The sequence below is a fragment of the Bos indicus genome, chromosome 8 (genome assembly GCF_029378745.1).
Source record: "Bos indicus isolate NIAB-ARS_2022 breed Sahiwal x Tharparkar chromosome 8, NIAB-ARS_B.indTharparkar_mat_pri_1.0, whole genome shotgun sequence".
In the NCBI taxonomy this organism is placed as follows: domain Eukaryota; kingdom Metazoa; phylum Chordata; class Mammalia; order Artiodactyla; family Bovidae; genus Bos; species Bos indicus.
In genome coordinates, this window is record NC_091767.1 from 39,621,723 (window position 1) to 39,644,465 (window position 22,743).

Consider the following 22,743-nt stretch of genomic DNA (forward strand, 5'->3'; position numbering starts at 1 on the left):
CAAGCTGGTTTTAGAAAAGGCCAAATCATCAACATCTACTGGATCATCAAAAAAGCTATAGAGTTCCAAAAAAACATCTATTTCTGCTTTATTGACTATGCCAAAGCCTTTGACTGTGTGGATCACAATAAACTATGGAAAATTCTGAAAGAGAAGGGCATACCAGACCACCTGACCTGCCTCTTGAGAAACCTGTATGCAGGTCAGGAAGCAACAGTTAGAACTGGACATGGAACAACAGACTGGTTCCAAATAGGAAAAGGAGTACATCAAGGCTGTATATTGTCACCCTGCTTCTTTAACTTACATGCAGAATACATCATGAGAAACGCTGGGCTGGAAGAAGCACAAGCTGGAATCAAGATTGCCAGGAGAAATATCAAAAACCTCAGATGTGCAGATGACACCACCCTTATGGCAGAAAGTGAAGAAGAACTAAAAAGCCTCTTGATGAAAGTGAAAGAGGAGAGTGAAAAAGTTGGCTTAAAGCTCAACATTCAGAAAACTAAGACCATGGCATCTGGTCCCATCATTTCATGGCAAATAGATGGGGAAACAGTGGAAACAGTGGCTGACTATTTTTCTGGGCTCCAAAATCACTGCAGATGGTGATTGCAGCCATGAAATTAAAAGACACTTAATCCTTGGAAGGAAAGTTATGACCCACCTAGATAGCATATTAAAAAGCAGAGACATTACTTTGTCAACAAAGGTCCATCTAGTCAAGGCTATGGTTTTTCCAGTGGTCATGTATGGATGTGAGAGTTGGACTATAAAGAAAGCTGAGCACCAAAGAATTGATGCTTTTGAACTGTGGTGTTGGAGAAGACTTTTGAGAGTCCCATGGATGGCAAGGAGATCCTAGCAGTCCAACTTAAAGGAGATCAGTCCTGGGTGTTCACTGGAAGGACTGATGTTGAAGCTGAAACTCCAATACTTTGGCCACCTGATGTGAAGAGCTGACTCTGGAAAAGACCCTGATGCTGGGAAAGATTGAGGGCAGGAGGAGACGGGGACGACAGAGGACAAGATGGTTGGATGGCATCGTCGACTCAATGGACATGGGTTTGGGTGGATTCTGGGAGTTGGTGATGAACAGGGAGGCCTGGCGTGCTGTGGTTCATGGGGTCACAAAGAGTCGGACACAACTGAGCGACTAAACTGAACTGAACTGAAAGCTGGTTAAAATTTTGTGAAGTTAAGAAAAAAAAAGAACTGATCCTTGGCTCCCATCCTCACATGGTATTACAAGCTAAATCTAAAGTCTATTGTATTTTCCACCATCTCCTACCCCTCTGTCCTCATTAATCTAGACAAAAGAGGGAAAGGCAAAAAGAGGAAAAGTAAGCCTGAACAATTGCATATCCTCTCTGCTTGAGACGGGGTTAAGAGATGAAACAGTAACCACCCTGGAGAGCAGGGTGATGAATGCACAGTCATAGAATAACTCCTCACTCCTTTGCTCTCTCTTCCACCTTGAATCGTGCTATTTCATTTCCATCTTTAAAGTAACATCCTATTTGCTGCCTAATCTACAAAGCCTTCTCTAGCCTATGACCCCTCCAGGTTTCCACAGCATTCTTGGCTCTGCTTATGGAGTCGCATGAAATGTTCATGTATAGCTGTCTCACAATTGCCCCTTGCCCCCTCTTGGCAAATTATATAAGCATCTCCATGGCAATGACCTTAACCCATTATACCTGCCAGGCACTATATAAGGCACTCAGGAATGGGGTAACCAACAGAAACCGGGAGTTAGGGTTCAGGGATACTTTTGAGAAATGACTTCAACATTCTGAGCAATTAAGGGGAGTCTATTCTTCCCCTGCTGGCTTTCCCATTTTACTAACCAACTGAAATTTTCAGATTGTTGTTCTATGTCCCAGCCTTACAACCTCCTCAACGCTGCCCTAGGGAAAAAAGAAAACAAACACATCAAAGCCACAGATAAATAGTCCACATCTGTGGGCAAAGCTTCCAGCTGGCAGTAATGAAGAAAAAGCCAGCCATCTCACCCACTCGTCTGCATTCTAAGCAGCAAACAGCCTGTTCTCTCCTGCTGCTGCCTCGGTTCGAACACAGGCCCGAAAGCCTCCCCAGGCTACTTCATTCTTCCACCTGAATTGCTCAACTGTGCTAGAAAAACCAGACACCCTCCTCATCTGGCAGAATTCCTAAGAGGCCACAGCCTGCTTCTGATCTCTTGGAGAAGGAGGGCAGAAACACAGGCTTGAGTGTGCAGGCCTGCATAGTTGCATGGGGTATTTGTAGCCTTTGGAAGTGTTAGAAAAAGCAAAGTTGGTTCCACTTCTTACATAATGTTCTGCCAACCCTCCAGCCAGTCTGAAGAAGACTGTGTAAGGGCTGGATGAAAGTATGTCTTATGATCCCCTTCCCCTCCAGCCTCATTATCCCTAAGTCTCTTGCTGCTTGGGATAGCAAAAAGCAAATATAGCTTTTTTTTGCTATGAGAAATAACCTCAGACGATATGGAATCCTAACAATCTCATTAAGAAAATCAAACAGAATAAATTCACCCACCTCTACATGCAATTGAACAAAGTCACGTTCAGGGAGTGTCCACATCCTCCTCCACAGCCCCACAGCTCAGCACGGCCATAGCCACATGTTGGCTCTTAAGGCACCACTCCCCTTTCCTTCTCTTCCAAACACCATACAATAGACCCACACCTCCTAAATATACACCCCAGCTACAGAGCCAGGCAGAAGAGGCACCTAGGGGATACGGAGGACAGCCCTGCTCCTCTACAGATAACCCCCCACATGGTGTGACTGGCAGCTTCTCAAATTAGCCATCTCAGGCAACTGGGACTATGCAACTCCTGTGCAGAGAATTTAAATCCTGACTCAGACAAGTATCCAGAGTGAGCTTCCCCCACCCCAGAACAAAGTGATTTATATATATATATATAAACAACCGACTTTTTGTGAATGCCTCCAGTCCATCTGACAAGCAGGTTTCAGAGACTCCTAGAGCACAGAGGTAATTTTTCCTGGGTATTTTCCAAGAGCAGGTTGTTCCCACCACCACTACTGGTCAACAGGTGAAGGCCACTGGGCTCACTGTCATCTGCCCATTTGATCCCAATTGCCTGGAACTTGTCAGGTTGCCTGGCACTGCCCCTTAAAATACAGCCCTTCTTAGCAGGTCCCCCTCTAGAGCCTGCTAGAGCATGGCAGTGAGAGGAGTCACAATGAGCTCCCTCTGGCAGCTCCACAGACCAAACCATGCCAGAGGGTCCTGCCTCCTGCTCCACCAAGCCACTCAGACACTGGAATCACCTACCTTTGGGGTCTAAGGAGTTGATCTGCAAGCTGAGGGGATGGAAGATCTGGGGGTAGGAAGAGAATCTGCTCAATGGGGCCCCCTGAAGTCACTACACGGCAGCTTTTAGATGTATTGGTGGTACTTCTTCTGCCAAAGAGCAACTTTCCCAAAGCCCCACTGACCTCTGCTCCAGGAATTAAGTTATTAAACTCCATTATAAGGCAACAGGAAACAAGAGAGCCAGGCAGGCTGCACTCTCATGAGACAGGGGCCCCAGGCCAAGTTCAGCCAAGAATTAACTATAAGCAGGTGACTGACCTCTTTTTCATCTGAAAAGTAAGGATATCACTTGTTTTTACCATATTCCAAATGTGTTCTGCGGCTCAAAGAGCATAGTAAGCTGGCAGGGCTTTGCAGCATTTAAACCACTCCCCAGATGTAAATACAGCGGCATGTGTTGTGCTGGCTCCTAGAGAGCAGTTAGGCAACGAACCCAAAGAGCAGCAGGCTCGACCAGCAGCTCTCAGTACTCTTGCGCATCACTCGCCTTGATCCTCACGTTGCTGTGCTACATGCTGGGTGAGCCAACGACCCCCATCAGTCAGCGTCTGACAAGGACACTGGGCTCTCACTCCCCAGCACTTCAAAAATAGTATAAAGATGTCAGTTATTAAAACTGGAATAAAACAAAGTGACATGGTTTACTTTAGACTTCCAAAGAAAGACAGAAGGAAATTATTTTATGACAATTTGAAACAAGGACTTTGAGAAGATACAGCATGGCATACTTGCTCAGGCAGGGAGGTACCTGGAGTTCAGTAACATGTATGTTATATGCTCTACTGAAGAGCACAGTGGGTCAGGGACAGGACGTCAGAGGTCAAAAACCTCAGTTGCTGACTGTGTGAGTGACCCTGGGCATGTGACTCGACCTCTCTGTGTCTCAATCTCCTCACTTGTAAAATAGAGTGTGCAACAGTACCTGTCTTTATCTAAACCCTTGTGGGATTATCATGAAACCTGAATGAGTTCGTATTTGTAAAGCACTTAAAACAACACCTGGCCAACAGTGAACACTATAAATGTTGTTAAATAAACTTACAGAATTCTTGGGAACAGTAAGTAAAATATGTGTAATCTGTTTATTAATGTGACTGAAGGAAGCTAAGTCATAAATTTTAAAAAATCAGTGGACACAGATCTAGAGATAGACAATTTACAGCTGACTTCAGGCCTGAGATCACCCAAAGTAACTCCTCCTTATGTTCAAAATAACCTAAACTGGAGACTGGACTTCCCTGTGCGTTGAGCACTGATGGAGCTTCACCAGGCATGCTGTTTGGAGCGCTAAGTGCCCAATCTCGTCTAAAAGCCTCACTCCACCTCCACAAGCCCATGACTTCAGGACCAATGACTTTCTCTATGGATGAGACTGAGGCTCAGAGATGCTAAGGACCTTGTCCATGGTCTCCCAGTGCTGCAAAGTATAGGTAGAAGTGAAATCCAGATAGGCTGGGCTCCAATACCAGTGCACTGGAAGAACACAGAGAGCTGTGGTCACTGCAGTTTCCGATCATAAACGGTTTCTGCAAGCGCTAATTAAGACGCTCATTGCTATATAACCATAATTTTAAATGAAGTACAAACTGTCCCTAAACTGTAAAACTAAGCTTTTTGAAGGGAACGTAGAATCATCATTACCAATTGTAAATCACCCAGAACTCCACAAACGGAAAAGAAATAAGATTCTCCACATTACCACCATGTCATCCAATAATATTTCATTCTACTGGGGGGAAAAAAAAATCTCTGGCTTTCCCAGAGAATTTCACACATATTGACTTACTTTCTCAAGTAACACAGAAAATCATTACCAGTCACATCCTGCAATAAGAGAGAAGATGAAAGGAGAAAAACAAGGGACCCTTATTTTCCAGAAAGGGTTTTTGAAAGCAACACTGCTGGAAAAAAACTATCCTGCCTGATCCCAGTGCTCTGTAAATACATTTTTAAAGTTATTTATACAAATCAAAATGTGCAAACTGCCAGAAGAAATACATTTCTTTAAACCAAGGAGGATCTTGCTTCTGGTTTTCTTTAGAAATCTGAGGTTACAGAAAGCAGATTTTTATTATTTTAACCGCACATAAAAATAAGTGTGATAGTTTGGTCTCCAAAGTTCCTGAATCCAACTGGGATAAGCTGTCCCCTCACCGCCATCTACCTGACAGCGGATTCTATCCTTTTCACCATTAACGTAATGTATGTAATGCCTGTATGTAAACAGGTGATGATAACTTTGTCTGCCCTGCAGCTCATGTATTTCTTCCCACCTTTGCCCTGCATCACTTTGGGCTTCTGGAGCTTTCCATGATGATTAAGGGAAGAAGGGTCCCAAACAGAAACAGTTTTCAAAAAGAGACCCCCTCCCACCACCACCTCGTGCTAGTTTACTGAAAGATGAGAGGCTGCCCTTTCCAAGCCCCTGGCCACCCCTCTTGCAGGAAGCCCTGGGAGGTGGGTAACCCAGAGGAACATGTCCTGCGAGCTCCAGCCCCAAGGCTCAAAACACAAAATTTTGCAATTTGTCCTACTTCTGTAAAGCTCCATTCAGAGCAGACTACTTTGTTTTCCAGGAGATGTGTAATTTTAGGCAAGGTTTCTGGAAGACAAGACACTGCAATTAATGTTTAGTGAGGGAGTGTGTCAAGGACACAGGAACTTTAAAAAATGTCCAGTCACATCTTCACCATCTCCACAGAGTTTGCTGACTTAAAAAGACTATACAAGGCTCTGTAGCAAACTGAAAAAAAAACAAAACTCTAAAAGAGAGAGAAAAAAAAAAGTGTCAAGGAAAAATAAAAATATACATTCCATTTTTCACATAATGTTCTGCCAAAACCCATGCCCCACGACCACACACATTTCTAGACACTGTCTGAGGCTGGGTGAGCGGCCAGGCCCCGAAACCAAGGCTGGGAAAGCAGCAGCGATGAGACTGGCTAAGAAGCTGGAGTGGGCTGTGGTGGTCACACAGCCGCCAGTCACTTCCAGCAAACCCTCACCGGAAAGCCAATCTCTGCACTTAGGGTGCTGTGCTAACTGTAAAGTCTCTCTCAGCAATGTTGATTCCTCATGTCAGCTTGTCATTTAGGATTAGTCAATTTCAGATTTCCTGTCCTGTGAAACATTTACTTTACACAAGTTATCAGGAGATAATGTGGTCCTCATCAGTTTCCTGCTTATCTGTCTTTCCACACTGCTAACAGAATGTATTCTCTTCCATTTCCTTGTTTCGGAGAGCCTTCCACCATCAACTTACAGGAAAAAAAAAAGCCTCCAGAAGAATACCGTGGTCTCTGCCCATAACACCATGGTCCAGTGGTGTGCCAGCCCCTCTGCAGTGCCCAGCCTTTCTCAATGTGATGGCACCACCATTCTTCAGTTATCACAGTACTGTACCTTTCAGATATACAGCATCGGTACCATGATAACCGAAAAAGGACAGTTCAGTCTCATATCTACCTGAATATTCCCTTGCACCCAAGGCACACTCCTCCCAAGCTACCCACCCATAGGTGGCTACAGAACAATCTTTAAGCACACAGACACATGTACAGAGATATCAGTGCTCAAAGGGGCTGTTCACAGCAACCTCACTTACTTTCAGTAATGCTTTTTCACTGTGCTGTTTAGATTCAAGTCTTCTGAGGATCTGCTCTTTTTGGAGAATGCCTACTTTAAAACCCAGCAGTCAACTTCTGATAACAACCCCTTGGCCTCAAACTCACTTCTGCATTTCCCTCCTAGTCCAGTGGTGTTACTATGAACTTTGTCTTTCGGACAAAAAGGCAGTCCTTTTTCCTATGACTAGAGAAAAGAGGAATTTTTAAAAACTAACAATAACACCCAAGCTATATATATAATAGTACACCTCCAAAATCGAAATAAGGTCTAAAGCACAGACAGAACTGTCAAACACATATCACGCAGCTTTAAGGACATGGGAGCGACAGATGGACAGGAAGAAACTGCAGGAAAGAAAAGAAGGCCGAATCCTTGAGACACCAGATGAAAACGACAACCTCCAGCTCATTTATGAATTAGTACAATCAGGTGTCCACAGGACAGTGTTCAGTATAACACTTTGAAGGTTTCGTGCAACTGGAGGACAAAGTGAAGTGAAAGTCACTCAGTCATGTCTGACTCTTTGTGACCCCATGGACTGTCCATGGAATTCTCCAGACCAGAATACTGGAGTGGGTAGCCTTTCCCTTCTCCAGGGGATCTTCCCAACCCAGGGACTGAATCCAGATCTCCCACATTGCAGGAGGATTCTTTACCAGCTGAGCCACAAGGGAAGCCTAAGAATACTGGAGTGGGTAGCCTATCCCTTCTCCAGGGGGATCTTCCTGACCCAGGAATAGAACCGAGGTCTCCCACATTGCAGGCAGATTCTTTCCGAACTGAGCTATCAGGGAACAGAAGTGGACAATATAAGGAAGCTGAAAGAAAACAACTCACGTGTAGGGAGAGAGTGGTCCGAGCAGGACTTTGGAAACATCCTGCTGTCCAAGGGTCATGAGTAATAGAGCCAGGCTCTGGTTGGTGGAGTCCACGCATCCACCCTGTAAATAAAAACACTATAAAGATTAATATTGTACCAATCAGATAATGGAAAACCAATCAAATAGAGGGAGGAAAAAAAAGACACAGATGCCCAGAGCAGACACACAGAAGAGCAGACTGCAAAGTTCAAACAATAATAAAACTGAGTAAGGGTTTTTTAAAGAGTTATCCTCATATTAACAACTGTAGGGGGTTAAACTAACAGTTAATCAAAATAATTGTATGAGTTGAGACTATCAGAATCAATAGACATTGAAGTTTACTGAAGTATATCTAAGGAAAAATAAAACTTTCCCTTCGTAATTAAACCCACAGCAGGACATATAAGCAAAAAGGCATAATCATTTTTGCACAGGTAATTAACATGGGTTAAGTGAATGACATTTTTACTTATTAATATCTTTCAGAGAACACCACAGCTAATCTGACATGAAAGGACCATTCCCTTTCAAGGGTCTTACCTGAAACACTTATTTAATTACATTCAGAAACTCCATGCCATGTCCCATTAGATTCCCCTCTTCAGCTCTTCCTGTGTGCCTTAGAACTGGAGAACCTCCCAAATGCAATCCCTCCACTCTTACTATTTATGCATGATCTTTCATTTTCCCTGTTCCTCCAAATCAAGAAGCAGAACAGAATTCTTTTCAAAAATTTCTCCTGAAGTATAACTGCTTTGGTTGCCTTTCTTTTTTCATTCTTGAATTTCTCAACCACTTTAGCCATTCTTACACTTGATGTGTGCATTCCTGCTGTTTCCATTTGTGCTTTAAACAATGTCTTTATTTCAGATCATTCTTTCTGGGATAACTTTATTTAAAACAATTTATTTAGTCAGTTAGCTAGCTACATTTACTCATTTATTTGGCTGCACTGGGTCTTAGTTGCAGCATGCGGGATCCTTGGTTGCGGCATGCAGACTCTTAGTTGCAGCACATGGCTCTAGTTCTCTGACCAGGGATTGAACCTGGCCCCTTGTGTTGGGAGGATGCAGTCTTAGCCACTGGACCACTTCCCTTAGGCAGGGAAGTTCCAAAAACAATTTAAACTTGCATTGTAAATAGCGAAAGCAGGATGACATCAACATATTTTGCACACATCACAAGAAATCTAGTTTTTAACCATGACACATCACCGTTCAGGGCTAGAATCTCCCAGACTTTGAACAGGTTAGGTGGTCGCCTACTGCTGCTTATGTGAGCACATCTCTCTCCTTTTTCAATGTGTGCAGGGTAGGAAGTAAGTCAGTTCCCAGATGCAGACACTCATTCTCTGCCGTTAAAACTTCCTACAATGGAGTAAGAAAACCAGGAAGTGGATCCTCCAGCCAGGCTTTATGAAAATCTGCTCTTCTTAAATCTACCTGAGTTGATAAAGGACAATATTTACCTTCTTTAGCAAATTTTAGAACAAGAGTTATATAGCACATATATTTCCATCTAAAAGGAAAACCTGACCCCATGGAGAATATATGAACCAACAACACTATTTCTTTTTTACAGAATTCACTCCATTTCATAAAATTAAAACTGTTCTCTTTCGTCTCTGCTTCCTATCACTGTAGTGCTGTTCTGCCATTCTCAACTGATTTTTATTTATTTTATTAATTTATTTATTTTTGGTGGCACTGTGTCTTCACTGGCGTTTGTGCAGGCTTTCTATAGTTGCAGCTAGCAGGGGCTTCTCTTCCTTGCGGTGTGAGGGCTTCTCATCGGAGTGGCTTCTCTTGTTGAGGAGCACAGTTTCTAGAGCACAGGCTCAGTAGTTGTGGCACATGGGCTTAGTTATTCTGAGGCATGTGGGTTCTTCCTGGACCAGGGATCGAACCCGTGTCCCCTGCATTGGCAGGCAGATTCTTATCCACTAGGCTACTAGGGAAGTTCCTCAACTGATTTTTATTACGTGCTGAACCAACACTTCACTGCAATAAATATATTAGGGTCTGTGTACAGGACACCATGGAGGGAATGGTGGGGCCACTCCAAAAGCAGAAGATACAATCCTTGTGCCAAGTAGCTTCAATCTCACTATAAAGATGAGATATGAGCAGGAACCAGTAAGAGTTCAAGGTGAAGATGAAGCTATGCTGTTGAGGGCACCAGGACTGCCAAGGTGATGGGGTAGGGGTAGTCACTCGCCCAGCATCAGAGAGAGGCTTTGTGGAGGTGGGGATTTGAGCTGGCCCTGGAGTGATGAGCAGGATTTGGAGAGGGAAGAAGAACAGGAGGATGGGGGAAAATATGACCCAGGGCCAGTGAGGAACAGCCAGGAGGCCAGCCTGAAAGTGACTGAGTGCCCTCTGAGGAGAACTATACGAAACTGCAGGGACAAGGCGGAGGAGGGAGGCTGAGGCAGGGCTTTTCTCACTGGGTCAAGGGTTTTGATTTTATCCTGGGAAAGTGAGAAGGTGGTGAAGATCTCTGAGCACAGGAGTAACAAGATCAGATCACTGTTTAGGGGGAGATTTAGACTGAAGACGATGTTGGAGAGAATGTGGAAAGGATTTGCTCTCTGCAAGAAGGGAAAGCCAGTACATCTAATCAGAGGAGGTTGGTGTGGAAGGGAAGAGGGTAGTAGATGGTGCCAGAGAGATGGATAGGCTAGGGTAGTTCCAGAAAGTCTGGAATGAAATCAAGAGGGCTTGGTAACTGATGAGACATAAATGGAACAAGAGGAATTAGATCAGAGGATTAAAACTTTAGTAAAAATAAATGGTACCAAAGGAGATGGATTTTTATTCCTTATTTAAACCATGTCACATCACAGACTTACAAAGAATTATTATAAAAACAAGAAGCATCTTCATCCTTTTTAGCAATTAAAGATCACAGACCCACACAAAAGAAGTTTTCTTAATGATTTAAAACAAACAAAAAAAATGCAGTCCAGCCACAATTAAATGGTTTAAAGTAGAATTTAACTAGAGTAAAGAAAAAAAATAATAACCTAATCCAGATTGCATGTCTTGGGGACTGGTAGACTGTGCTTTCACCCTGAGGCTTATAATCTGCCATTTATGGAGATTTAAAACCCACATTCCAACTGTGCCTGTGGGTTCCCACTGGGCTGTTCCGTAATGAGATACATCCACTTCCCCCAGGTCCACTGGAAAGAGACAGGAGCGCAGATGAATGTCTAAGCAAAATGACCGGTGGTACAGGCTTGTCTTCAGCATCCTGTCGTCACTTTTTCTTTGTCTCATCTTCCCAAGCCCCTACTGTGCTCTGACACAGGCCTGCCTTCCTTAGACAGTCGTCAATGCTCCCGAACGCTGTGCAAAGTTGACCCTACTACACTGTTTTTTATCTGAATTAACTGTCACATACAAATCCAGCTTTCCAGTTTTTCTTGAAAAATCTGAGAAGAACGAGCCCTCACCCATGCCATGGCAACGACTGGGGGGCTGAGAGAAGGTCCCTGCTCTGGGGAGGGCAGTGCGTGCCCTTCAGTTGGCCAGTCACTGCCTAACTTGCTTCATTTTTCATCTCCTCCCTCATGCATGACTCTGTTCTAGTTCTCTGCCCTCCCAATCGTTAAAACTTACCTGCTGTTTGTATCAAACCAATGGGGCTGAGTCTCTGCTCACTGACTAGTTAGCTAACCCACTAAGCTAGTTAATGCTGAACTGTCTAAAGGGTAGGAAGAGGTTAACTCCTTGACTGAAGCCCTTCAAAGAGAAAGAAAGTTGCTAATGAAGATACATGGGAACTGCTTCCAGGTGCTCCTCTCCCAGACCTGCAGAAGTTGAGGACATACCCGGTAGATCTCTTCAAGCAGCAGCCTGGCACAGTTCCTGCCAAGGTCTTCGGGCAGCATCGCTGCGCCCTGGCCCTGGGGGTTGGAAGCCAGCTCAGCACTGAGAAAAGTGCCATTGGTGGTCTCAGCAACCAGGGACAGCCCAAAGCCCGGAGACCTGGAGGTTCAAAGGCACAGACACTGAGTAGTGTATGAAGCAGGGTTTGCATTCACCAGTCAAAAGAGAAGACAAACATCCTTTTGATGGCACTCTGTCTGGTTATATCAGGCCTTACTAGAGATCCTACCAGCTCACACTGGAAATACACATGACTCAGTGAGGGCACAACATGGCAAAACCAAAGGTGATGAGAATCTGCACTGCTTTGCCTTTCAGCCCTCCCTTCGCCCACACCGTACACTGTGAGAGTTTGTAACACTCCACATGTACAGCCACCCTAACAGCTACCAGATATTGAGTTCTACTCTCAGCCAGTTTCTGAGCTAGGGGCTTGACATGACTCTGCAGAGTAAATATTACCATCCCACCTTACAACTGAGGAAATGGACAAATCCAGCAACGAGCATCAAGTCCACACAGCCAGAAAGAAGATTGATATGCATTTCAAACATGGTCTTCCAGAAGCCAAAGACCACACAAGTTCTCCACTTCCTTGGCCCTCACTCAACCACCCCAGAAATGTAAGCAGCCTGGAGACCACCTGATTATAGCTCTTCTTGAGACACAGCAAGTTGTTGCCCCGTGATGGCAAAGACCACCCAAGGAGAACGGGCCTAGAGAAGGTACACCTTTATGCTTTTGTCCCCACGGGACGTCGCTAACTCAGAATTCAATGAATAGAATCCAGAAGCCAGTAAGTATCATGTTCTCGCCCAGGTGTTTTGACCACCAGCAGCCAGAACCTAACACCCTTACCAGTCCAGGACCACAAATGCCTCGTGCACTCATGCACACAAAAAACATTTAGGAGAAAGTTTCCACATACCCAGGAACTGGGGCACACACGGGCCCCTGCCCTCATGAGGCTTAGTGACAACCAGTTTGATGTAAAACAAAATCAGCTGACAATAATAAACACAAGCATCTCCCCACAAAACTTCTAGACGTGACACCTCATGTCTACCTTGCTCAGTGCCTTTCAAACAAATATAACTGACCCTTAAATAACACAGGTTTGAACTGCTCAGGTCCAGTGACACAGACCTTTTTTCACTAAATACGAACCCCGGATACAGAGGAACCAAAGATGGAGAGCTGACCGCTGGTTTCGAGTACAGGGAAGTTCAGCACTCCTAATCCAAGCGTTGTTCCAGGGTTAGCTATATCCAGCTCCCAGCAGTACACTCCACATGCAAGCATGATACAGCCCTGCCTCCTTTAACACAATTCAACATACATGTTCATGAAGCACCTTCTATGCATCTAGCACAAAACTAGCCAAAATATTTGTTTCAGAAAAACTACATGTAAAATTAATAATGTACTATATGAGCTCACGACAGGGGCTAACTATACTGGTTGGTCCTTAATTTCTTTAAAAAAAAAAAAAATTGATCGTCTATACAGCCAAAGGTTAATAACACCTGCCAAGGGGACAGGGAGCAGTGAGAACACAGGTTCCAGGGCACTCTGAGTCACACTCAACAATCTAACACTGTACTTCCCAGCATCATCATGGGACATTTAAAGCACAATCTCAAGTTGCCTATGACTCACTTGACCAGGAGAAGGGAAGGGGGTACCCAACTCATCAGCAGAGGTAGTGGCACAAAATGACAAAGAGAAAACGGAGGGAGGAAGGGCCAGGAGACAAGCCATCATCACTGCTCAAACCCACTTAACTTGCAGTTCCTAAGCACTTCCAAACTTTTCCATCCATGTGAAATTTTTGAGGTATTGTGTACTTATTACAATGAACTTCACATTTAATCAAGACTGTTGATATCGTATTTGTTTTACAGAGAAAACACGATAACATATTATGCTCTATGCACGTTATGCCGACATCCCCCACCCCCCAATTTGGGCTATGTATATTATCAGGCCTATTTCAAGTTATGCTGACAAAGCAGCTGATCACCAAGTGACCTCACTGAAGATGGCATTAGTACAGTTTATAGATAACGGGCTCCAAAGCTTTCTCATTGATAAATGGTTAGATTTTTCAAAAAAGTCATGACTTTGGGAATCAAAATGGGACCATGCTGGACAAATGTGCACTGGATAAACAACTGACACAGGTCCCCAAGAACTGCTGGCTCCCAAAGTCCCAGGGCGTGGCCACACAGGACTCACTCCCAGAGTTCAGCAAGCTTAACTTACGAGGACACGTCACTGAATTAGAAAAGGAAAATAGCTACTCGTGACTGTAATTTCATAAGGGAGAAGGAAGATCACTGTTTGTCAACCGTAACTTGTTATTTAGAAAGCAGAATGCAAATTTAACATCGTGCATTGGTTTTATAGGTAAATTTTACCTATAAAACAAGGCTACATTATGCCTACATCTCCATACACATGTGAGCTTCCTACTCATTATTCGCAAGTATGGGCCTTGAGCAGCACTAGGGTCAGCTGGTCAATGATGGCATTATGAAAAGCCACATTCTAGCTGGGAGCACAGCCTTTTGGTCTGCTCTGCTTCTTTGTAGAGCGAGAAGCCAGATGACAAGGCACGACAGAGATCAGGCCACTCAGACAGCTGCTGGCACCACCTATCCTCCCCCATCCCTTGTAATTCCCTCTCCCCAAAAACAGCTGACACATAATCCCAGACCTGCAGCCAAGAAGGGAGGAAAAAGGCAAGAACGGCATTAGCAGCTACCATTTCTGCAGCACCTACTATGTGCCCGGCATTGCATTAGGGGCTTACATATGGGATCTTTTCATCTTTACAGTAACAGTAACCTAGGGATGTAGGCGTTATCACTCACATGTTAGGAATGAGGACACCACCAGTGGTATTTGAGCAATACACCAAAAGTTTGGGACCATCACTGACCTTTCCAATTCCCAGGGAAAAGGCCAGCTTTGCACACAAATCCTGTCCCAACTCTAAGCTCTGACACCACCTCCTCTGTTGCTCTGGACAAAGAGCCACCACTGCATTTGTGAAATCTCCTTTATCTTTTCCTTAGGCCTCATGAAGGTCAGAGATCCCATAACACACTCGCCCCCTTCTTTCCCCTCTCTTTCCTTCTTTTGCTGAGGTTAAAGAAAGCTCAGAGAAAGGACTATGAAAGGATGAGCTGTGGTACAACTTAGGAAAAAAACTGATTTCTTATCTCACAATTGTCAGTGTCTAATGTTCTTACTTTTGTAAGACACAACCTGAAAAGTTCAGGTCCAGAGTGTAAAGATACTGTCATTCACACTAAAATGGCTCAGCAAAAACAGAGAAAACTCACATACAAGGAAAGCAAATTTGGCAAAATAATCTCTACTTACAAGTAAGAAAAATATACAAGTGTACACTGTATTATCCTTCCAACTTTTCTGTACGCTTAACATTTTCATAATAAAAAATTAGTGGTTTCTAAATATATAACAAAAGCCTAAAACAGATATTTTCATTACATAAATCATCATTATTAACTTTTTATGTTCTAACGTGAGGTTTTCCACAAAGGCTCTAACTAAACCAAATTAAAATCTGCAATAACAAGTTTCTCTGGCTCTAAGGGTGTTGTTCCCCTTGATGGAGAGACACACCGACTGGCACTTAGACCAACAAAGGATTTTTTTCCCTAAATTGTTATTTACTCAGGGTGGGAGAACTTTGTTTACTTTACTTTTTAGTGGGAACAGAGTGCAGATGGGATTTAAAGCTGGAGGCACTTTTATTAATAGCTGGGTTTTAATTCCCCGAGGCTGGTATCTCAAACCCTCATCACCCAGCACTGGGCACGGCGATGCTTTCCATGTGATAGATGCTCAGAATATACTTGGTGGTGACAATGGCAGTAAGTCAGAAGGAAAAAAAAGGCGAATCATTCTTCCTCTGGCTGCCCAACCTCAGAGCTGGCAGCTTAAGCTTCAATCAGAGACCAGGAGTATGAAAAATGCTTAGAGAGGCGGCAGAATTAGGCTTCCAAAATGCACAGACACTTACTTCCCAGAGTTGATGCCTTTCATGTGGTCTGTGTAAATATAGATATCAGGTATAAACTTGTTGAGGATGCTCCTTGCAGAATCCACAATCCGGTTTGCCATCTGAGGTGATACACGTACCGAATACCTGCAACTTGGAGTTAAGGGTGTCATTCTGCTTGGACTCCACAGCGGAGAAAAGTCAGTCACAAAGCTAGCAAATATTTGTGGTACTGCCATAACAAAATGATGTTTCTAATTTCTTTCTATTCTCCACCTGTATTTAATTACTAAACTTTGTAGTATCATAACTCAATTTTTACATTATTATTTTTATTATTATATAATTTTTGTATTGTTATAAAAAGTCCTGGATGAAAAACACCCAAACAATATAGACACTTGGAAAGTATAAAATAAAAGCAGCTGCCAACCCTGCTCTAGATTGCCTACCCATTCCCTCCCCGCTAGAAATGGTTCACCTCAATTTTGGAACAAGTAAAGGCAATTGCCCCCCTGTATGGCATGCGCCAGACTCCCTTTGAAGTATTCTCTGAACATCCCCATTGCTGTTACCATTAAGTCTTTCTCTTAGAAACCTAAGACCAGGACAGACACCCCACTGGGACTGACCTGGGCCTCTGGGTGACCCAATCCACCCCATGGTATGCTGACAAAAGAAGCAGAAAAAACATTAGTAAAAGAACATAGTGGGGCTGTCTATATAGGTCTAAACAGGTTTTTAACTCACGCCTATTTTCGATTATGTAAGTGCCGACAATGCTATTTATGGCTGATACAGGCTCCTTACAACTGCTACCTAATGGTCCAATTAGTGATAATTAGCACTTTTACAACAGGACAGCCTCAGAAAGGAAAGGAAAGATATTGGCAACTCAAATCAACTCAAATTAAAAGAGTGCTGCTTGAGGAACTGGAAACTACTGCCTCAAATTAAACTTTATTACAGACTGGTTCTCCCCAAATCAACCAACCAAATAAAAAGTAAGTATGTACTAAGCACTTCCAATGTCCGATGTATGGTTAGGGGCTGGCTGTGCATGTGGAACGAGGGGCTAAAGAAACGAAGAACAACACACGATCTTTCCATTACTCTGATCCAAACCCCAGGCACAAAGTCCAACAGGGAAAACCAGGTGTGTGGTCTCCCCAGCCCAGCCCAACTGTTCGAAAATTACTGTCAATAACACATTTAATTTTCATTTGGACTGCAGAAACAAAAACCAAAGAATCTGACTGGCATCAAGCTCCCCTTTCTGACCCATCCTGGACATTCACCAAAAGATCCAGCTCCCACATGTAAGGGAGAAGCTCCCAGTAACTCCAGGCCTTCCCAGATCTTGCGATCAGACCCCTAGTCTGTTTGGTTCATCCCCAACCCAACACCACCATCCCCAGCTCAATGAACCAAAGTGTCCAAATCCCTCAGCCTGATCTACCTGCTTCCATTCTTCCAACCTGGAGTTCTCCCTCTCTCCTGAAACCCTCCAGGACGCCCCACCTGTGGCCTGCACTTGAACTTACCACACGTCTCCCTTCATATACACTCAGGCCGTCCTTGCTCTCCGATAACACTGCATGCTTCATAATGAAAGGGGCTCTACCTCCGTATCCCTCACAAGTCTCTCATACACTACTTTTGTACTCAGAAATACTCGATAAATATTTGACTTGACTCAAAGGACAAACCCAAAATGAGGAAAGAGTAAAGAGGGATTTTTCAATACACACACACACACACAGCCCAGTTACATCACCACCTCTTCTGTCCAGAACGTACTTTTGACCACAGGCAGCTTCGATAAACAGTCCCAGGTCTCATACCCTTTGGACCAAGAGGGTGCTGTCCCTCTGAGGCCTGAAGTGCCTGCATTCTGCAGGAAAATACAGATGTCACTATCCTGATACATAATCCCATGGTGCTCGTGGCTTTCAAAGCTCTTTCAGGTACATGGTCATCTTATTTTATGCTCACGTAACCTTGAAGTAGGAGAAGGCAATGGCACCCCACTCCAGTACTCTTGCCTGGAAAATCCCATGGATGGCAGAGCCTGGTAGGCTGCAGTCCATGAGGTCGCTAAGAGTCGGACACGAATGAGTGACTTCACTTTCACTTTTCACTTTCATGCATCGGAGAAGGAAATGGCAACCCACTCCAGTACTCTTGCCTGGAGAATCCCAGGGACGGGGGAGCCTGGTGGGCTTCCATCTATGGGGTCACATAGAGTCGGACACGACTGAAACGACTTAGCAGCAACCTTGAGGTAAGGCCACGGGTTTCTGCTTCAGGGGTCTCACTGAAGACAACTGAATCACAGAACCAAGATTCAAAATTAAACAGATACGACTTCCCAAAGGCAATCTTCTTCCCCGATCCCTCCAGGGATGTGGAAACTCAGTAGGTAAAAGTGCTAATCGGGGCCAATGGAAGCGTGTACTAGAATTCAGGCACTGTAGTAATGAAGGAAAGGAACTTTAAAGCCGGCTGCATCCCAGAGTCATTGTGGTGCTCTCTGGCTTGGTATGGAGGTCCTACCAACACTGGCTAAGAGTTCTAGAATCGGACTATCTGTATTAAGTCCCAGCTCTGGCAAACTGCATCATTCTGGAACCAATGTGCTATACCTGGTGCTTCTGGCTTTGCACAGTGGTGGTATCATAGCCAACGAGCTTTATCCAAGGTGTGATTATTGCTACTTGAAAACCTGGTGCCTCCGCATCCTCATTGTTACAAAAATAACGATCATAATACTCTCCTTCACAAGGTCTGGGAGCTCAACTGAAACAATGCATGTCAGGCGCTCAGCCATGCCTTGTGTGTAGTTGGAGCCCAGTGAATGTCCACTACTGCTTTTCCTACTGGCAGTCCAAGGTTCAAACCCCAAAGCAGAGGTTCTTTCCTCTCAGGAGTAAGAGACCTCTCTGAGAATCTGGTAAAAGCCATGAACCCTGTCTCAAGAAACACGTGAACACACAATTTTGCAGACAATTCCAGGGGCCTTTTATGAGTACCATACTAAGAACTCATATCCATGAAAGACAAGTTCATGGCTACAGGGCATATGGAACTCCTACCCTTCACCCTCCCTGGTGTTACAAGTCAGAGAAGGCTAAGGAGTGAGGGTATGTGTGAACACAAAGCAAGAGACTCACTCTCTAAGTACCCTCCCTACAATTAAGAGAAAGGAAACCAGATCGTCCAACAAACTCCACCTCATGCCCCTCTCCTGCCTCCACCCCAGCTTTTTCTCTTGACTCTTATACATCCAATCATGAACTACTGGGACAGCATCACAAAACTGAAAGACAGTGTTTCTTTCTCTCTCAGGCAGTGGGGAGTAAGAGAGTGGGTGGCAGTAAATAAAAGGCAACCGCACCATCCAGTCACAGCTGCTGGCAGGAACGCCACCAGCTCCCTCCCAGGCCCTGGCCAGTCAGTCAGAGAGATGCACTCTGCAGGGATGGGGGTGGCGGGGGAGGGGGAACAGTTAAAACCACAGACACACACAAGAGAATGGGGCTATTTCTCCCAGCTTGAGTCCTCCTATGGGGAATATAACCTCCAAGCTCAGCCCGACTGTTAACCAGCCTTGCAAGTAACAAACCCCTGCTAAAGCTTTTTCCAAAAGCAGCTTCTTTTCTCCCAGGCTCCAAAGCTGGCCAAGAAAGTGATCTCAATTCAAACCCACATTCCTTTGGGGTATCTGTGAAACGGGCAGCTTTGCAGATCAGCAGCTGGAATGTCTGGTTTGCAGACAGGGATCTGGGCAAGGGCGCTGTGTCGACTTGCGTGGGGAGTTTAGAGGAAGGACTAGAGTTAGGGCTAGATGGGGGAAGGCACAGGTGTCCTATCCCCAGCCTCAAGGAAGGGGAACCGCCTGGGACCTCACCAGCATCCTTCTGGCTCAGAGCCTACACAGGGAATGTTCGAAGAACGCCGGAAAAAAGCAGGGGAGGAATGAGGTTACATCCCAGATGCCTAGGGTACAACAGCTGCTTCAGCTTTTATGTAAAACCCTGTACAATCCCAGAGCTTTCCCTGTTTCCTGGCATCTTCATCAAAGGCATCAAAAAACTCACAAGGCTTTTGTACACCTGGTACAGAGTACATGTGAGACCCCAGTGTAACAGCCTCCATGCAACCCACGTTGTTACCACAGGACTGTGGTAAACAAAGAGAGCACACACTGGAAATCACATTTCCAAACTGAGAGAGTGGACTCCAAGCAGAGTTCACTGCCATGACACAGCACTGAAGAAACAAATCTCTAAATGGAAAAAACAAACTGAAATAGTTCTGAAAGTGTGTAGGACTCTGTGTACAAGGCCATTAACCACAACATTTTTGGCAACAGTGAAGAACAGAAGACATCCCAATGGCCATCAACAGGGTTTAACTTGGAATTTGTACACAGTGAAATTCAATGTTAAGGAGAATGAGGTCGAGCTATTAGTAACTAGGGGGGCTTCCCTGGTGGCTCAGGCAGGAAAGTATCCACCTGCAATGTAGTAGACCCTGGTTCAATTCCTGGGTTGGGAAGATACCCTGGAGAAGGGAATGGCAACCCACTCCAATATTCTTGCCTTCAGAATCCCATGGACAGAGGAGCCTGGCTGGCTACAACCCACGGGGTTGCAAAGAGTCGGACACGACTAAACGACTAAACATGCACATAAGTAACTAACGTGCATCAAGCAAAACAGGTATCTCTAGTTTTTAAAATGAAAACCCACCTACTAGCATCACCAGGCTTCCCAGGTGGCACCTGTGGTAAAGAACCTATTTGCCAATGCAGGAAATGTAAGTTCAATCCCTGGATCAGGTAGATCCCCTGTGAGGAGGAAGTGGCAGCCCACTCCAGTATTCTTGCCTGGAGAAGCCTATGGACAGAGGAGCCTGACTGGCTACAGTCCACAGGGTTGCAAGGAGACAGACAGAACTGAAGCAACTTAGCACACACTTGCATCACATTTCCATTCCTCTATAACCTGTTTCTATCTCCTAAGAGTCGGAGAATATGAGAGTCGACCATCACCTTCAGACGTCAATGTAAGCATCCATCAACCTGGGGGTTCCCTGGGAAAGGTACCATTTCTCCTCCACCAGCCATATTCCCCGCTACATGCACAAGTCTTGGCCTATGGTTGGGCCCAAGGATACCCCTGCAGAGAACAGACATTAATCCAGGGAAGCTCTCTTACAAGTTCTTCTGTTCTTGATAATTCCTAAAAAGAACTTCAGGCAGCACCCCAAGTTTCTTCTTTTATCTCAGCAACAGCTCTCTCTGTCCTGTGGCTCTGCATCCACCCTACATCGTGCCCTCACTACTCACCATGCAATCCAGTCAAGGCCTCTGAAAAGGCAATCCACTCCACAGTTCCTTTCCTCCAAGTAAGACCACCCTTAACCCTCCTGAAAAATACAAAACTTGACTTTAAGCCCCTATCACCCCTAGAAGCACACATCCTTTCTACTCATATCAAATCCCCACCAGGAAAGCCATCACCCAACCCCATCCGGCCCCCCACCTCCAACACTTGCCCTTACCATGATCTTGTTGGCACCTAGAATTCTACCACTCTTAACATTGGGAACCCCGAAATACAACTCCCTAAACACAATGTCAAGTTCTTCTACACAACACACACGTCTATTTCCATTAAAACTGTGAAGAAAAAAAAAAAAAACAACTGTGAAGGTTTCCAACCCCATGACCATGTGCCTTCTCCAGGCTGGCAGCCTCTGCTGCATTCCTCAGTAAGGAGTGCACCGGCCGTCACTCCAGTGACACGCTCACTAATACGCCCTGTACTCCATACTTCTGCACATCTCACTCACCTGGTCGATCCACACCCAGTCCTGCATGAAGATGGCCTCCTGCCTCCTCCACTCCTCCTTCTAGGCTGCCAATTACTGCTGGACTAGCCACACACCACACAGCTAGCACCACGAAAACACCTCACTTCAGCTGAGCCCTTACTGCAGTGCCACAGCCTTTTCCTTATCCCGAGTTACTGTGCCCCACTGGACACACCCCTCACAATGCCTAAGTGGCCCACATCTTCGCCACCCTTGTCACATTCCCTTATCACACCCCTGCCAGTCCCCTCACTCTGGAACCCATCCTAACTCAGTAAAAATTCAAAATGCCTCCTACCCCTTTCCAATCATCATCAAAATGCTCCATCTAGAGCCATTCTTACCATACACCTGCATTTTCAATCCATCTCCTCTTAAATAATAATAAAAACAAGAGCAGCCACCATTTACCAAATACTTACTTATACCGGCCCAGTTTCTCATACTACACATCTATTACTCCATTTAAACTTCATTAGAGCCTGGCGGACTAATGGGGTCACAAAGAGTCAGACAAGACTGAGCACAGCACAGCATCAACAGCCCCACACAGCAGTCATAAACTGGCCCAATGATAAATGTGCCAACCAAAGTTTGGGGCCAAAATCCCAACATCAGTGAATGGCAAAGCCAAAATTAGAGCCACATCTGTCTGACTCTAGCACCTGTGCTTTAGCTTTAATCGCCTTGTTACCTTGCTTTGTCAGTCTCCCTCTCTCATGCGTAAATCTACTTAACCTACAAAAATACTCCAATCATCAATCTTTTTGTTAAAGAGAGGGGATGTTCTCAATTCTTTTCCTCAAGTTATCACCATATCTTTCTTTCCATTCTCTTTCCTGTCAAAGTTCTTGAAAGAGTAGCTTCTGCTTGCCACCATTTCCCCCCATCACTCTGCAGCCCAGAACTGGTTATCTGGCCTCTGACTCCAACACTCACTGGAAAGAGCCCTCAGGGTTATCAGTGGCAGCCTCCTGTGAGTCCCTCGGCTTGGCCTAATGCTTACTCCTCTGGGCCCTTTAAGGCACTGACTTGGCTTCTAATAAGCTGCATTTTCTTTTCTCTTTATTTTTTTAAGAAAAAAACTATTTGCAATTT

General features: G+C 44.8%; 1 protein-coding gene across 2 annotated transcripts in view; it reads right to left on the reverse strand.

The window, feature by feature from the left end:
• Window positions 1-22,743, reverse strand: part of RCL1 (RNA terminal phosphate cyclase like 1) — a 194,802-nt gene that overhangs the window by 133,600 nt on the left and 38,459 nt on the right. For both annotated transcript variants that reach the window (XM_070794583.1, XM_019965997.2), the window contains exons 6-8: window positions 15,787-15,912; window positions 11,675-11,831; window positions 7,814-7,917 (exon numbers count right to left, since the gene is read on the reverse strand). In XM_070794583.1, the coding sequence (XP_070650684.1) occupies window positions 7,814-7,917; window positions 11,675-11,831; window positions 15,787-15,912 (387 nt within the window). The remainder of the gene's footprint in view (window positions 1-7,813; window positions 7,918-11,674; window positions 11,832-15,786; window positions 15,913-22,743) is intronic.